Source organism: Patiria miniata, unplaced genomic scaffold, assembly GCF_015706575.1.
Source record: "Patiria miniata isolate m_02_andy unplaced genomic scaffold, ASM1570657v1 HiC_scaffold_6, whole genome shotgun sequence".
NCBI classification, from domain to species: domain Eukaryota; kingdom Metazoa; phylum Echinodermata; class Asteroidea; order Valvatida; family Asterinidae; genus Patiria; species Patiria miniata.
Window position 1 is genome coordinate 3,070,525 of NW_024037073.1, and position 16,963 is coordinate 3,087,487.

At 39.5% G+C, this 16,963-nt stretch overlaps 3 protein-coding genes across 3 annotated transcripts in view; 2 read left to right on the forward strand and 1 right to left on the reverse strand.

Moving 5' to 3' along the window:
• Positions 1-3,348, forward strand: part of LOC119742726 (phospholipase DDHD1-like) — a 28,423-nt gene extending 25,075 nt beyond the window's left edge. Inside the window, exons 9-11 of the mRNA XM_038218891.1 lie at positions 1,085-1,234; positions 2,077-2,282; positions 3,297-3,348. Of these exons, the coding sequence (XP_038074819.1) occupies positions 1,085-1,234; positions 2,077-2,282; positions 3,297-3,348 (408 nt within the window). The remainder of the gene's footprint in view (positions 1-1,084; positions 1,235-2,076; positions 2,283-3,296) is intronic.
• On the forward strand, positions 3,342-8,686 carry LOC119743494 (phospholipase DDHD1-like). The gene is made up of 2 exons (XM_038219912.1): positions 3,342-3,558; positions 4,651-8,686. The coding sequence occupies exons 1-2, from the start codon at positions 3,357-3,359 to the stop codon at positions 4,815-4,817; spliced, it is 369 nt and encodes a 122-aa protein (XP_038075840.1). The 5' UTR covers positions 3,342-3,356; the 3' UTR covers positions 4,818-8,686.
• A 2,147-nt stretch (positions 8,687-10,833) lies between these two features.
• LOC119743529 (protein VAPYRIN-like) lies at positions 10,834-14,090 on the reverse strand. Its single transcript, XM_038219952.1, has 2 exons — positions 13,569-14,090; positions 10,834-11,476 (listed from the first exon to the last, which is right to left on the reverse strand). The coding sequence occupies exons 1-2, from the start codon at positions 13,705-13,707 to the stop codon at positions 11,142-11,144; spliced, it is 474 nt and encodes a 157-aa protein (XP_038075880.1). The 5' UTR covers positions 13,708-14,090; the 3' UTR covers positions 10,834-11,141.
• Positions 14,091-16,963: the final 2,873 nt, after the last annotated feature.

Consider the following 16,963-nt stretch of genomic DNA (forward strand, 5'->3'; position numbering starts at 1 on the left):
ATGATTTACTCCCCATTACTATCCGGAACGCTTCATCTGTAGAGCAGTTTCAGGGACTCATAAAAACACAGCTGTTCAATCGTACCTTCTAATTTGTATTTGATTTTGCTGTAATACCTGTATTTATATGCTCTTATATTGGATAATCACATTTAGGTTTTTGGTTGCATTCTCCCCTAGCGCTTGGTATCCTTTGGAAAAGGGGCTTTATAAATACGGTTAATATTATTTTTATTATTATGATTTATGGAAGGTTGACTGTTTGTTAAAATGGGTTGTCATTTTCCACGTTTTAACATCTTGGAGTGATTTGCAGGCAGTTTAGTTGTCTTTAGATCTTTAAGCCGCCTTTCCATTAGTCTTTTATAGTTATAATAGGCCTGACTCGGCAACAAACTCAAAATGGACTGAAAACACACTCAAAGGCGGGTTCTTAGACGAATTTCCAATTAGCCAAAGCTTTCGGTGTTAAACCATTGTGTGATGTTGAGGACCTTTTTTTTTAAAGTTACATCTGCCTTCCTTTTTTTTTCATTCACCATTAAGCGTGATTTTGGAAGTCTGTACAAGGTTTTTATAATCTTTTACTTGACGAAGATTTGCCTCGTCTACAATGCGGGTGATCAACTCGTGAACACACATATTCTTGTTCCGTAACTGTGGGGGCTACACACCTGTTGAGCGATGATATTATGGGGACCGAAGACACTATAGGGACAGCTGAAAGTCCCCTTAACTTGGTCCTAATTACCCTAACAATAAAAAACTTCCCATAATGCGGTGACGGCCCACCCACCAATTCTTGTTCCGTAACTGGGGGGACTACACACCTATTGAAGTGATGATATTATGGGGACAAAAGACGTTATGGCGACAGCAGAAAGTCCCGTTAACTCGGTTCTAATTTCCCTAAAAATAAAAAAAAATTGACGGCCCAACCACACATACACAGCCTTAGTGCTTTATAGTAAAGTGGTGATGAAACATTTATTGCTTAAATAGTAGTGTAGAGATACTACATGTTTACTCTCTTGGGTTTAACCATTTGTAATTATATTTTTCCCGTTTTGACTTTAATCTCCAGATTGACAGTTTTTTCTGTGTGGGTTCCCCTCTCGCTGTCTTCCTTGTCATGAGAGGTTACCGTGCCCAAGGCAATGGTTCCATCAGCCACATCATTCCCAAGTCCATCTGTAAACGAATCTTCAACATTTACCACCCTGCCGATCCAGTTGTAAGTCAGCATCCACACTAAACTCCCAAAATATCCAAACGTTCAGAAAAGTGAATCCCTAAGCTGATTTCATTAATAAGTTCTTAAGCCATTTCATCAAGTTACCTTTAAATTGTATTTTTTTTATTATTGTGAATATAACATTTTCACTAATTTTAAAATATTGATATAAAATAGGAATCACTTATAAATACAATTTTACTTAAGAAATTGTTGAATCAGTTACCTACATTTTCTCCCAATGTTGTTTGTCACCACAAAAAGAGGTCATTACCACATAAACAGTTAATTCAGTTGCCCACTTATCAGTAGAAATTCAAGTATTAACCATTTTTAGGATATACAGAATTATCCCTGTAAAACACTAAACCAACTTGCCATCAAGCTTTTCAAGAGTTTTCAGATTCTTTATTACTTCCAATCCCTGTTGATCAGGCATGCAATTTTTCCTCTTGGTTTTAATTTCCTAAAAGTGCCATTGAGAGCTAAAAACAGAAGGAAATCTTGTCTCCAGCTTTGAATTTCCTCCTGAACTGTCCAGGCCAGGGGTGTGAAATCTCAGCTTTAAAGCTGACTTAACCTTTTTTTGTTTTGGATTTCAGCTTTTTTTCAGCTTTTTCCCTCACTTGCTGTGTACAAAAGTATAGGAGATTTCCAAAGTTCAGCTTCTTTACACCTTTTTTCAGCTATTTTCAGCTATTTTTATAAGTGGTCACTCACACCCCTGCCAGGCACGTTTAGCTAACAATCTACAATTTTATTTTGACAATCACGGACCCCCTACTCTAACCCATATGAAAGTTTGAAAATTGGACATAATCGTTAAATTCTTTTTATTTAAGGCCTACCGTCTGGAGCCCCTGATGCTGAAACACTACTCCACCATTAACCCGCTACACATCCACCGAGCCGACTCCCCCAAGCAGACCCCCTACGACCAGATGAAAGCCACCGCGTTCCCCACCAGTCGTGCATCACCGGAAGAGTTGACCAGCACAGACACGGGGTCATCGAATCAAGGGTCTCCCCCATCGGGCGCAAGTGCAAAGTCAGGGGTCACTCGCGCCTCATCTTTCTCTGGTAAAATTATCTCTTTATAACTTTACAATAGACTAAGCCATTAGGCCCTTGGGAAGATTCCTAGCAAAAAAATATTTTGATAAGGGATGATCACAAGTACCAAAATGTGAAATTTATGCGATTGGCATGGTATCAGTTGAAAGGGGGAAAAAAAAGATTTTTTTTTTCTTGTTGAGAATTAAGACATCTTAAAGTGTGAGGATTTTGTAGCAGCACTATGTACATGCATATCTGGGGGTTTTGGGGGGTTGTGTGTGGTTCTTAGATGAGCCAATTAACTCAAGGTTAATTGGCACACGTTGGGATATTTTGTTGAAAATGTGTTGAAATATTGTCCATTGACCAATGAAAAATTCCTTCTTTTTTATGGAATGGTCCTTCTTTTTTTAATCTAGCCACACTTTTTAATTTTTTGTTACGGTTCCACTGACGTGTGGTTTTGTTTGGGGGGGGGGGGGCAAAAATTGGGGGGAAAATAAACTTCAATTTTTGGCCAACTTTTATTTTGATTTTTACACCAAACTTGTGATTATTGCAGTGGCAGTGTCAGAAAAAAATTAAAGTATGAAATTTACTGTTTACAATATCGGTACACAGCCAGAAATGCTTAGGTTCTCTAAAGTTTCTCCGGCTACACATTGTCTGCGTTTTGTTAGAGATACGGCAGCCATATGGGAAACTTACGTGGCTAGCGATATAAATCAACTGTGTTTGCGCAAATGCGCCTTCATAGTAAGTATATTGATTGAATGGCTACATTGATTGAATCTGTAATCCTAAAAATCAAAAAACTTTGGCTTAATACTACAAAGTAAACATATTCATTTGTATTCACTGTGTAAATCCAAGTGCAAATACTTGTCATTTTCACGATTTTTCTCCCCAAAGTACACAGATTTTCACCAATAATCAAAACCCTAAGATTAAACCACTCAGTTTATTTTGTCATGTTTATTTCTAATGTACCACATCATTTTTTCAGTACAGTAGTGGACAAGAAGAAGGATAGGACAACGCTACTGTTGACAAGCTAGATTAGTCAATGAACAACAGCTCAAGTTTACACAGCATTTTGTTTTTTCCTCCCACAGAGGGCGTTGGAGGCTTCCTAGCCAGATTCTCTCGTTCCGAGGAGCGTGATCCTGACATTGACGTTCTGGAAGATCTTCAGAGGGCAATGGAACAGATCGACGAGGACGCAGTGACTGTGCAGGCTGGTATACCCACCGAGCTGGAAAGTGTAGGTAAGACAAAGTTAAGGTAGGGGGAACATTTTTGTAAGAGTCGGATGTCAAAATAATTCTGTATGTATTGTGGAGTCCCCTAATGTGGCGCACTTTGACGTTTCCCTCGAATTTCCTCATCCAATGTTGTCAAACTTCTTAGTTGAAAACTTTGAATTCATTCAGTTTATTCTGTTACCTTAGTAATGCTTGCTGTTGAACCTTTGTGAACATTTCAGTGTCATGAAAATTTAGTCCGAAATTCAAAAATGACGGCATCCGGCAATTTTCGCACAAATTTGGCCGAGTGTTCCCTAACGTGGCGCTGTGGAGGACGAAAAGTGGACATCTGCTTTTCTGCTATCAGAATAGCAGAAAAGCAGATTTAACGTTTTTGTAAAATGCATTTTTCGACTTTTTAAATTTTCTGCTACCTGATACGAAAGGCAGATTGAATGTTTTGCGAAAATGCATTTTCTACTTTTCTGCTACCAGAAAAGCATATTTTGCTTTTCCTTCTTTTGCGGGTGGACAAAAAGTGGAGATCTGCTTTTCTGTTGCTCGAGTAGCAGAAAAGCAGATTGAAGAACATTTTCGACTTTTCCATTTTCTCCTTTTTCTGCTACCTGAAAAGCAGATTTTACTCAGGTGGCAGAAAAGTGGATTGAACGCTAGCTGCTCGATCGCTCAGAAATGCACTTTGCGCAATCGGTCCATCATGTAGGAAATCTCTAACCAATCGAGCGGATAGCGCTAATCCACTAATCCCACCCAACATAGGTACGAGAGCCTCAAAATGCCGCTGATCAAAAATGGTACTTCCTTTTTTTCTGCCACCATGAGTACAGTAATAAAAGTAAATCCAATGCTTTTGTAGGGTAGGCAATGGCATACTTAATGCACTAGTCATCGTCACAAGAGGGCGCTGTATCAAACCTATTAAAAATAGGCTGTCTGTGCTGAGATTTATAATAAAAAAAAATTACCATTTGGGTTACTTCCTCAAAAGAATGTGGGCAGTTTACATGTAAAGCATCATTGACCAAGTAGAGATTATGGCTTACTTGTATTAAAATTCACTCAACCACACTTTGTCTTTAATATCGTGTCTAGAGCTGGAGCAGCGTGTGGACTTTGAGCTTCGTCAGAGCAACCTGAGCAGTACCTACATCTCAGCGTTGACCTCACACAGCTCCTACTGGACCTCGGCTGACCTCTCCTTGTTCATGCTGACCCAACTCTTCCCAGAATACCTTGCCACCGCAACTGCTCGGTTGTAATGAGCAGTACGTACACCTCAGCGTTGACCTCACACAGCTCCTACTGGACCTCGGCCGACCTCTCCTTGTTCATGCTGACCCAACTCTTCCCAGAATACCTTGCCACCGCAACTGCTCGGTTGTAATGAGCAGTACCTACAACTCAGCGTTGACCTCACACAGCTCCTACTGGACCTCGGCTGACCTCTCCTTGTTCATGCTGACCCAACTCTTCCCAGAATACCTTGCCACCGCAACTGCTCGGTTGTAATGAGCAGTACCTACATCTCAGCTTTGACCTCACACAGCTCCTACTGGACCTCGGCTGACCTCTCCTTGTTCATGCTGACCCAACTCTTCCCAGAATACCTTGCCACCGCAACTGCTCGGTTGTAATGATCAGTACCTGCAACTCAGCGTTGACCTCACACAGCTCCTACTGGACCTCGGCTGACCTCTCCTTGTTCATGCTGACCCAACTCTTCCCAGAATACCTTGCAACTGCAACTGCTCGGTTGTAATGAGCAGTACGTACACCTCAGCGTTGACCTCACACAGCTCCTACTGGACCTCGGCCGACCTCTCCTTGTTCATGCTGACCCAACTCTTCCCAGAATACCTTGCCACCGCAACTGCTCGGTTGTAATGAGCAGTACCTACATCTCAGCGTTGACCTCACACAGCTCCTACTGGACCTCGGCTGACCTCTCCTTGTTCATGCTGACCCAACTCTTCCCAGAATACCTTGCCACCTCAACTGCTCAGTTGTAATGAGCAGTACCTACATCTCAGCGTTGACCTCGCACAGCTCCTACTGGACCTCGGCCGACCTCTCCTTGTTCATGCTGACCCAACTCTTCCCAGAATACCTTGCCACCTCAACTGCTCGGTTGTAATGAGCAGTACCTACATCTCAGCGTTGACCTCGCACAGCTCCTACTGGACCTCGGCCGACCTCTCCTTGTTCATGCTGACCCAACTCTTCCCAGAATACCTTGCCACCTCAACCGCTCGGTTGTAATGAGCAGTACCTACAACTCAGCGTTGACCTCACACAGCTCCTACTGGACCTCGTCTGACCTCTCCTTGTTCATGCTGACTCAACTCTTCCCAGAATGCCTGCCACTTCCAGTACTCGGTTGTAATGTCAGTTACGAGGTGAGACATCATACAGTATCCAAGCAAAGAGTAAAGAAGAGAAATTTAACAATGTGAGAAGAACATGTCACCATCCAATATACCATGTTCAATTTGAATATTGCCTAGTTCCCTGACATTACACTTGTCCATGTAAAGGATGTCCCCCTAGTCAGTTACACATTTGCAATTTTAATTTAGACGCATGACTTCCTAAATTACACGCGCATCTACATTTAAAATCTATTCAAAATATATCATCAAAAACTTAAAATCTGAAAACACTGTTGCTAAAACTTGCTTTATCGTGTGACATTCATCTTCAACATTTCAGAATCTGGAATTTTTGTGTATTCTTGTGTGGTTTGTGTAAACTTTGTGTTGTTTTGTTCATTACAGTTTTCTATTTTTCTACGTGTAGTTGGTGCCTTTTGTAAATTGAGCTATATGACTTTAAAGTGCATCTTTGGTTTTGTCTTTCTGATTATATTTGTCTAAATTCTATGTGTAAAACATATTTTTTGGTTAAGAGTTAATAATTAAAGAGTAACTATCAATTTAAATAATTTATATTGCCTTAATTTGTTTCACATGCAGTTGATACTTAGAATTATAGTTGTACCTGTGATTGCAAACTACAATTAACTTAAGGTGCATGGGTCATTCTATAAATTTGGGGTCCAATTTTTTTCCTGTTCCTGTTACATCTGATACCTATGATTTTATAATACCGATACAGACATCCTCCAAGAGTGATTATGAATAGCAAACTACCTACCTAACAAATAGGTGTTTTTTTTATAGTTAGTCATTTTTAATGATACTTGAATGACAAATTATGTAGTACCATGGTAGCAGGGGCAAGAAAAAATGCCACACTTTTGACTCTAAATTGATAGCATGGCCCATGTGTATTACTACCATTTAAATTATGTAAATTCCTATTTGCACCATGGCATTTAATTAAATTATTCATGTCATTAGACATTCATTAATGTATTTACTCCAATCTTCTGCTGTTTACTGAGGGGTAACTTTGCAATATGTACCCCCGACATTTTGAACCTGTCCACATTTAGACAGGGTTTATATTGATTTAATTAAGATGGATCCATAACCATGGCTTTTGATGTTGCAATGTCTTGTTGATTAATCTTGACTGCCAAGTCAGTTTTCTGTGATGAACTGTAAATAGCTCACAAAATGTTAAAAACAAAGAATTGGAAATCTCTGTCAAAATTTTCATGAGTGAATAAGGATGAACATTTTAATTTCTAATTTTGTTCGAGTGCTCTCAAATCCTTTCATTCCCGCTTTGTTTGTCGATCGATGTAAAGGTTTCAAGGAATTCCTTTTGGAGTGATCCACACGTGTCAGCTTCCAAGCCTTCAATTTCGAGAACATTTTATTGAATTATGAATGTTGTGTGCTGAAAATCTATTGTTTCAATAGACCAGACTGCAACCTCGTTCCCAGGGTGTCAAGCAGTACACTCCCACCACTACCCGCTCTCTCGCCCTGGTATTGGATCATTTGCATATCAAACATTTTTGGATACGTATGCAAATGAGGAATAGTCTGGTACCTGCCTGTGCGTTACATCAGGGTTTGTTTTTGTGTGTGGTGTCTGGGGTAAAAACACAATCAATTCATCGCGGCGTGAGTTATGAAAACACGATTTGTTTTCAAAGTTGAAATGTTACAGTCTTATCCAGTCAATATGCAGTGTCACAGTTAATATTAATATGAGCAAATTGGAAAGGAGAGGATAATTTTTTGAGAAGGTGTGGACGTAATAATTACAATGAACGTGAAAACACGTAATACACTGTGGAAATAAGAACACCAAGTACATGATATAAATCCATTTCTTGCTAAATGCGGTATCGAATCAAGATACAGAAAGCAAGTTCCCATCCCAGGGCTTACTATTGGAAACGAGGTTGAAGCCCTGGGGACAAGGTTGACCAGATTGATTTATTAAGCCCTGCCCAATGGTATTCTGACCAATCACAGCCTTGATGAATGTCCCACATGCGTCTACAAAAGTCTAACATGTGTGCACGCGCGCATGACGCTCGCAGCCGGAACATGCTGTAATACAGCATTGTAGAGGCGCTCGTGTGCACAGTGACTGGGGGCCTAATGTATCCGTCTATTGTATGAATTGATGAATATTTTTTATGAAGTCTGTATTGCACTGGGATGAAGTCAGACCTATGAATATGACTGAGAGTGCTTCAGATAAAATTGATACAACTCATTATTCTATTTATTTGTTTTGAGCTGCTTAAAAAAAAATGGTGGAGCATTGATATACATGTATGTAGTTGCAAGGTAAACAAAATATCTTGATTGGTACTAGAAGGGAAACCTTGATTGTATAAATTTGCTGAAATACTAATCCAAAATTAATTCATATATGTAAATATAAAACTTTGAACCAATGCAATATTGCAAAAAGAAACTTTTCATGACATTTTTTACAGTGAAATTTCTGGGGCCATTTTTAGTGTAAGACATAGTGTAGATAAAAGTACTTTCTAAATTTCGTAGAGTTTTTCACTCGGTAACATATTCTTAATTCTCGACAACGGAGGGCTTTCAATTTGTACATTTTTCATTTATTTTGTAGATCAACTGTTATAGTAATTCAGAATTAGTCTTGTCAACCCTTCCAAAATCCTCCAAAATTCAAGTGTACAGTAAACCATTAGCAAAATGTTTGCACAATTATCAGCTTGGAAAATCATCATCAAGTGCCATTCAAAATAATTGGTTGCCGCCAATGAAAGTAATGAATATCACGTTTTCCGAGCTTCGTACTTTTTGTTAGTTTGAGTGCAAGAGGGAGATTTTCATTCACTCAAAATGATCAAATCTCAATGGGAAAAAGGTACAGTGTGCGCCAAAAAAATACTACATTCAGAAAACAAATAATTGGGCCACTCTCACCTGGACATGGTGAATCTGGGTTAAGCATTGAATAGGCACAGAATAGGCATCGAAGTTGGTGGCATCACAGGTGAGAGTGGCCCAAGTAAAATTTACACCCTTCCACTTACTTGATTGTATTTCTGGATCTAGGGACCCAAATGGAATGAGTTAAAAAGGAGTGGATTGAGAAAAAGTCGGGCTTTAATGAAATATATAATTTCATTGAAGAAAAAAACATTAAACAGTTTCAACTATTTGTTTTCTGAACGTTGCACTTTTTTGGCACACTCCGTATGAACAGAGCAATTCGAAGAGTTAGTTTGAACTTTTTCTTTGAAACAAAATCTCCTAAAGACATGAGAGCATGCTGTTGTCCGACACATTTAGTTTTCACTGGTCCTTTTCATAACCACACGAACTTGCACAAAAAATATTCCGTGTAACATAATGCAACCGCAAAATTACCGTTACGGCTGACTTCACCATGCAGCCTTCAAATCGTATGTGAATAAATTTTTTCACGGTCTTTGGCCTTGCACTGTACTGAAATGGAGAGATATACATGTATTAACTTGACATCTGGGGGCAGAGTACAGTCAATTGTTGTGCATTATTTGCTTAAAGCTAGACAGTATGGCTCCTACCTTTCAATTCTTGCAGATACAAAAAAATATTTTTTCAAAGGCCTGGAGATCCATTCAGTATTAAATTTTAAATATTTTTTAAGGTCAGTTGTAATTTCAGTTGCTTTTACACTGCTACTAGTACTTGGGAAGGAATTTACAAGAATAGAATTCATTCGTTGAAAAGTGTACAAGACTTATTTGCAGGGGATTGTATCTGTAGTGATTTCCCAATATTATTGCTATATTTGTATTTATATACATCTCACCAACTATTTAACTTATTTTTTTTGTGATTTCCACCTTTTGTTTGAAGGCCTTTATAGGAGGTGCCTTGCTAAAGAGGGGGAGTGTGGCCTAGTGGTTAGGGTTTGTGTCTCATGCTCAGAGAGTCAGGGGTTCGAATCCAGTTGCTGGCCATATTGTGTGCTTGGGCAAGCCACTTTACCCTCACTTGCCTCTCTCTCCACCCAGGAGTATAAATGGGTACTGGCATTAGAAATGTTCTCAGTCTTTTCATGCCACTGCAACCAGAGGTAAACGTCGGCCTGATAGGCCATATTTGCTCGTGACAGATTTTACTTTTACTTGCCAAATGTTTGGTGCATTAATAAGTAGTGATTTTCTTTCCGACAACAAAAGAATTTTGTCGTAAAGTGTAAAAAGATTGGTGCAATTATTCAAAGTCGAGCATATTATTTAGTAGAAAGGTTTATGCCAAAGAAAAAATAAAAAAATATAAATATTTCAGCTGTGAGCCAGAATTTCGATTAAGGGTTTAACATTTATTTTGCAATGCTTTATGAGATGTGTTAAATTACAAAGTATACTTACATTGTACAAAAGTGATAGTAAGGGCATTGTATAAATTTGGGGTCAACTTTTATCCTGTCCCAGTTACATCTGACATCTAGGATTGTGTAATTCTGTTTAAATGTATTCTTCCTCCAAGAGTGATTATGTGAAGCAAATGACACCTACCCAACAAATAAAAATTAGTTTGAAGTCATTTTTTAGTGACACTTGAATGGCAAATTACAGATTTCAGAGGTAACAGGGACAGGACAAATGTCACACTTTGTACCCTAAATTTATAGAATGACCCACTAAGGCAAAAAATGTTCATTTTAACTACCCACCCAGCCAGTAGCAAGACATGAGGTAAAACATGCTTTTGCCCTTCTTAGTCAAACGTGATGTCAAAATGACATACATTGTTTATTTAAATTTTTGCACTTGTGGCTTTCTTTCAAAGACAAATAAAGGAGGACCGGTATTGGTCTAGTTGCCTTGATCTCAGAAATTGGGTTTTTTTCATTTGTTTATTTAATACTTTACTGTTTTTGGAAGGGTTTGGTTTGTTTCCATTTATTGGGGTTGGTAAGTCCGTTGGTTCAATGGGTCAGAAATCGCTATATGTGATTATGAACAAAAGCTAGACAACTTAAACGTTGCAGATCTGTTACATTTTTTAAGCCTTTGATGGAACTATCCGGTTACTACTTTTAAACTTGAAAAGATTGGTCAGAATTCCTCTGAACCTTCACTGCAAAATTTTGGTAACAATCCTCAGTTCAATCAAAAATGCATGGAAATATTATGGTTCAAAACTTCACAAAGGGATAAAGTTTGCTCAACTGCATCGATATTATCCCGACTCTTGCGAAGATGAGGATGGAGTTGAGTCTGTTAATCCTGCCGAGGATGCAGCGGACGGGTCCAACAACTTCTCCAGTTCAAAATTCCCGTCCATCCGTGCCACATCGGCCGCCGTGAGTCCCTCGTGACTCCTGATGGAGCCGTCCGCGCCGCACTCCCCCATCAGGAGCTGTGCTACGTCCCGCTGGGCCTCGTCTGCCGCGTAGTGTAGGGCCGTCCAACCATCCTCATCGGTCATGTTCACGTTGACGCCGGCCCTCGCTAATAACCTCACCGCAATCACGTTGCCCTCCGCGGTGTAGTGGATGAGTTCCCGCAAAGCCTCTGATGGATTTTTAAGAAACATCAAGAATGTCATTAGCGGGTACAATTACTATTCGCAGCGGGTAATTCACAACTTGAACAGTTTGAGGCGATCGATCAGAGCAAAAACGAACTTCTGGAGTTCACTCATAGGATACAGTTAATGAAATACAATGCCTTTTTATACAACTTCATTAAAGCGATTTTTGAAACTGGCTAACTATTTATGTTCCCATTTTGTTTGGGAATAAACCCACAGCAAATCGAATTTGTTACCAGTATAGTGTGTCTGCCGTGCATCCATTTCTATAGTCAATCTCTCGTTTTTTTCCCAAATTACCAAACTATTTAGACATAGACAAAATATCTTTTGAAGGAGTCCCTTTTTCTTAAGGAATAGTAGCCCCTCGTTTGAAATAATTTCTCGGGAATTATATTTCTGATCCGCCATCATGTTTCTCTCGTGGTGTACGACGCGGGTTTTCTTTTCAGTTAATCCAATTTGGTATGTTCATGTTGCGAACATTTATATGCATGCGCGCCCTATCAGTTATATATGGCATTGAATGACATCTGTCATTTCAAAGGAAGCATACGGTGTCATTCAATGCACACAAAGGCCTCAGGACACGGCTTTAGTATTTTAATTTTATATTTATGTAACTTGGTGTATGTGACACTTGACATTCGACTGTGGTGGAATCGGTGGCATTGTTGAGGGCACAGGTCACATTTCTTTCTCACAAGTATGCGGCCATTTAAAATTGCCATTAAAATTAACATTAATAAGTATTGCAAGAGAAGGTCATACTCATCTTGCTTTCATAGAAACGTCTCCAGACCTAAATTTTATCCGACTAATTAATACAAATGGAAGAAAATCACCAGTCGTTCTTGGCGAAAAACAAATCTAATTTTCTTTTCCCGAAAAGTCGCCACATAATAGACAAAATCTTAACACAGAACCCATGAGGTAGCCTAACTTTTGGAGAACACCTGGTGGAAATGACCAATTAGACCTACCATATGAGCCATTGAAACTTTCACTTGAAATCCTTCCAGCATAATATATGAATAATCTTCCCAAAATAAACAGCTCGCACCACGCATATAAATGTACAAATAAACACAACTGACGTCTCACATTTTTTGTCCCACATACACCGGAGCTGTCGTATTGTTTACAGTCTGTGAATGTTTATTGTTTCAGAAGTGATTCATTGCTGACCCATGTAGCTGAATACACTTTCCTCAGTTATGTTATTAAAATTAGAATACAAATCTAGATATAGACGCCGACCGTGCACATGATCACTGTCCACCCACGAAGGCCCCCGCCAATGGCGCAAGCACTGTGCTAGCAATTGTACAGTGCAACTGTTCCATGACAGCTGTCCTGGGCAATCGCTAACACAATGTTTTCGCCATTGAGGGGGCCTCCCGGCGTGATACAAGTACAGTGCGGAATATGGTTGAACAAAAAATACGAGTTTCTGATTTTTTAATATTTTTTTTTTACATCATTTGCTTCGTTTACTAGTCTCAAATCTTAAAACTGTATACCTATAATTTAATTGCACTGTGTCTCACTAAATGGTTTCATCTTCAGCAATTAACACAGTTTGACTTATTTGTCAATGTGTAAAACATGATCTGCCCTACACTATTATAGGCCTAAGCTGGTTACGCACTAATCATCTAGATGAGCGAAAAATTGATTTTTTAAAATCCATAAGCGACATAAACAACAGTACTGTCAGAATACAAGCTGCAAATGCACTCATTAGATTCCATATCTTTTACCGCATGAGACATTCATTCCATGAATTCCATGAATAACGTTACATTGTATTTGCTAAGACAAGGGTTTTGAATTCACAAGAACAGGTGAATTAGTGACTGACGTTGGTCGAATTTTCGTTATTAGCACTCGGGTATAAATCTGAATTGATAAACTATAAACACCAATTGCCGATACGGCGATAACCCCCTCTTCGAAGTATTAAGATTGATGCAAATGTGCACACATCGATGTCTTCGCCAACTGGCCATCTTAAATAATCACAAAATAATCCCTTCCTTAAAAACTACACCAACTATGAGAGTTTCCTACCCGGGTCATTGATAGAGTTGGCCGGTGGTAGTTGACTAGACCCATCCGACACTGCGTGTTTCTCCAGCCACTGCGGTACAAAGCGCATCCGCCTCCTCTTGTTCGGATTACTTCTGTAGGCTTTGTGTCGACCCATCATGTCTGCTACAAAAACCAAATGTGGTTCTGGATTCCAGAACTTGCGAATTAATTACTCTGAAGCTGCGAAAATATGGTTCGATGACAAGGAAAACATACAAGTCTTACGCGAGCACAGTGGATAAGTATACAACATGCCAAGTATATCTTTCAACGCACAACAGTGGCAAAGTTGGCACAGGTTGACCTTTTAGTTTTAGGAATGACTCACATCTGAAATGATATCTTGACAGTTGAGCTCTGATGCGTTGCTGGGCAACGCCTCAGCCTTTCTTTTCAATCAACTTGTCAACTGTCGTGTACACAACAGAACCGTAAAACCCAGTTGGCCACCTCGATGATAAAAATGTTAATGTGTAACAAGTACTACCAACAACAATGTTAGCCACTGTACGAAGCTTATCTGGTAGGCCTGACTTGGTTTATTACTGACAAGCTTGGTAAAGGTTGTCACCGAGAAACAGAATTGTTTCGTCACTGTTTTGTTCTTTGATAGTAGACTTGGCCCAAGACGTTAGTAATCGATATTGGACTGCCGCTGCAAGGCCGATTTTTCACGTAGTGCAGCTTGCGATGAATCCATTTTCTTGAATAATTCAGTATAACGAGGAAAACAAGTTATGTTTATTCCGGAAAAAAAGAACAATGACATCAACTATACACCCTTGTTATGTGATTTAGGTAACTACATTATCGATAGTAGAGCAGATGTCATCAAGCTACCACATATTATTTTAATTTAATGGAAGAGTCAAGAACCTGAGTGTCTTGCAATGATTCCATCAAAACAATATACTGAAATATCTATGAATTCGTGAATATTCGTATATGGCGCCGAAAAGAGGCGATCCACTACCGAATATGCCTTGAACGAAGACTATACTGTAGAGAGGCAGACTGTTCCTCCTGACGAAACAAAAATCAGTCCATGAAAATAAACCATATTTTGTATCCCTCCATGATCAAACACAATCTATAGTGAGAAAATGTTGGTTTTCCCGTAGCTTCCACCCACACGTCTAGCCTATTCTCATTTCATGTTTACTTAAACTTGCCATGAATTTGAGTTGCACGCATGGGGGACAAAAGGGCGACATTTTGTATCGCGAGGAAAGAAAACAACTTAGCTTGGTACGACGTTTATGGTCAAAGATGACTAAAATGGTTTCAACTTCTTTCTCAAAAGGTGCGTGCAGCGGTAAACGCGGTTTTCTTGTCGCTTCAAAATTTCATCCCCAAACCAACCGATTCACCCAACTATATACCGACTATAACCAAACCCTATACCAATACCATGGTATTGGTATAACATTGTGAAATGTTTAACTTTGAGGACTGTTCACAGGACGCGTTTCAGACGTTCATGTTGACCTTTCTTAGGGTGCATAACCAGGAAGATCCCTCTTTATAAGCGGATCAAGGAAAGGGAATGCACCCCACTCCGTTTAGCCGCCGACTAACGTTAGCTCCATGATACTATAGAGTAAAATGGGACAAGAAAAATAATACATCGAATGCTAAGTTCCTAAATTTATTCTCAAATTGCATTCAATTAGAAGTAAAATATAATGCAAAGCAAAATACAGTCAGAACAAAATTAGCGAATATTCTATCCATGAAAAAATTGACAATTTTTTTTATTAAGCTCTGTCTTTAATGCAAACATGTGTTCACACACTTTCATGGCCGTTCACGGTAGTTTTTTTTTGGGGGGGGGGGGGGCAGGCGTAAGATTGGTCAGATTTGTTTGCTGATTTCAGAAAGGATGTCTCTTCAGTGGCGGATCTAGGAGGGGGTTGCACCCCCCCCAACCCCCTTTCAACCGCTGACTAATGTTATGACACTAGTAAAATGGGACCAAAATAATAAATGGAATGCTAAGTTCCTAAATGTATATTCTCTAATTGGAATGGAGGAAAGGCATCGTAGATAACTGATTTCAAGATTTCCCGGGGCTGCTCCGACCCCTATGGCAGGGCGTGCCTTCAGCACGCCTTAACTCAACCCTCCTCTCTACACATCCCCCTCCCGTTCCTGAAAGCTATCCGCCCCTGCTCTTTAATTATTTTGTTCTAGGCCTACTTGTAGCAGCAGACTTTTCCTTGGGGACGTATAGGTACGGTAGTGCAGGGGACGATAGCAACGAAAATCAGTCCGTGAAAATGGCTTGCCAAAGTCCTTTAGAAAATATCCACCCACGCGTCTTTCCTATTCTGATCGCGTGATTACTTAAACTTGGACTGAATTTGATTTCACGCATGAGGAGGAGGGGGGGGGGGCAAAATCTGGGCGACGTTTTGTATCGGGAAGAATGAAAATATTGGCTGTGACGTCAATGGTATAGTAAAAGATGACTATCTCGGTTTCAACTTGTTCCTGCAATCGTTCGTGCAGCAGTTTTCGAGGTTTTTTTTCTCGATTTTATCACGGTCTATAGGTCACAATGGGCCGGTGGATGAGGAAAGGACGGGAAAATTGCACCTGCCCCGTATTTTTTTTGTAGAGATGAGTGATTATCGTGGACAATAAAACCAATTTCTTCAAGTGCTTGGCGACAGGTACTTCAGGCATGACGACCAAGCGCTTATCCTAGTCATTCACTCCGTATTTTGTATTCTGATGTCTCAAACTGTAGGGCCTATGGATGGTTGGTATACGTGTTTTAAACCCAACCGTTCCGACTCCCACAGATCCAACGACAGACCCCCCCCCAACAAAAAAATGCTTTCTGTTCAATCCGAAATTTAGATTTTCAATCCGAAATTTAGATTTTCAATCCGAAATTTAGATTTTTTTAAAACTTGCTATTCCTCTAGTAATACGAATTTATTTACATTTGAACGAGAAACCGATCAAGAAAAAAAATCCGCCTATTACGTTACTTCCGGACTGACAATAGGTCCATCATGCCCGAATTCATGCCTATCGTTTTGTTTGTTATTGGCGCAACCCAAAAGCAACCCAAATTAAAAAACTTTTTTGTTGATGGTTGCAGACTTGATCCCGAAATAGATGGAAAAAAGTCAAAAAATTGAAACGTACGCATTGAAAATTCGTTAAGGAAAAAATGTCCATTTTTTTAAAGAGCATGGGGAACAACTTCAAACAAATGGTGCAAAAAAGCCACTTGAAAAAGTGCATATGCCTTCTATCAAGTCATGGGTTTAATAATTAATTTGCTTATTTTGAGTGTTATAAAAGCTCACGACACGTCATAGATACTAGTTTCTCATCTTTTGTGTCGAATGTTTGTCAGG

Excerpts from the sequence above, each read along its gene's own strand:
- LOC119743494 (XM_038219912.1), top strand. The coding sequence starts at position 3,357 with ATGAACAACAGCTCAAGTTTACACAGCATTTTGTTTTTTCCTCCCACA. Across the intron at positions 3,559-4,650 it reads CACCGAGCTGGAAAGTGTAG|AGCTGGAGCAGCGTGTGGAC; the intron begins GTAAGACAAAGT and ends TATCGTGTCTAG.
- LOC119743529 (XM_038219952.1), bottom strand. The coding sequence starts at position 13,707 with ATGATGGGTCGACACAAAGCCTACAGAAGTAATCCGAACAAGAGGAGG. Across the intron at positions 11,477-13,568 it reads CAACTCTATCAATGACCCGG|AGGCTTTGCGGGAACTCATC; the intron begins GTAGGAAACTCT and ends AAAATCCATCAG.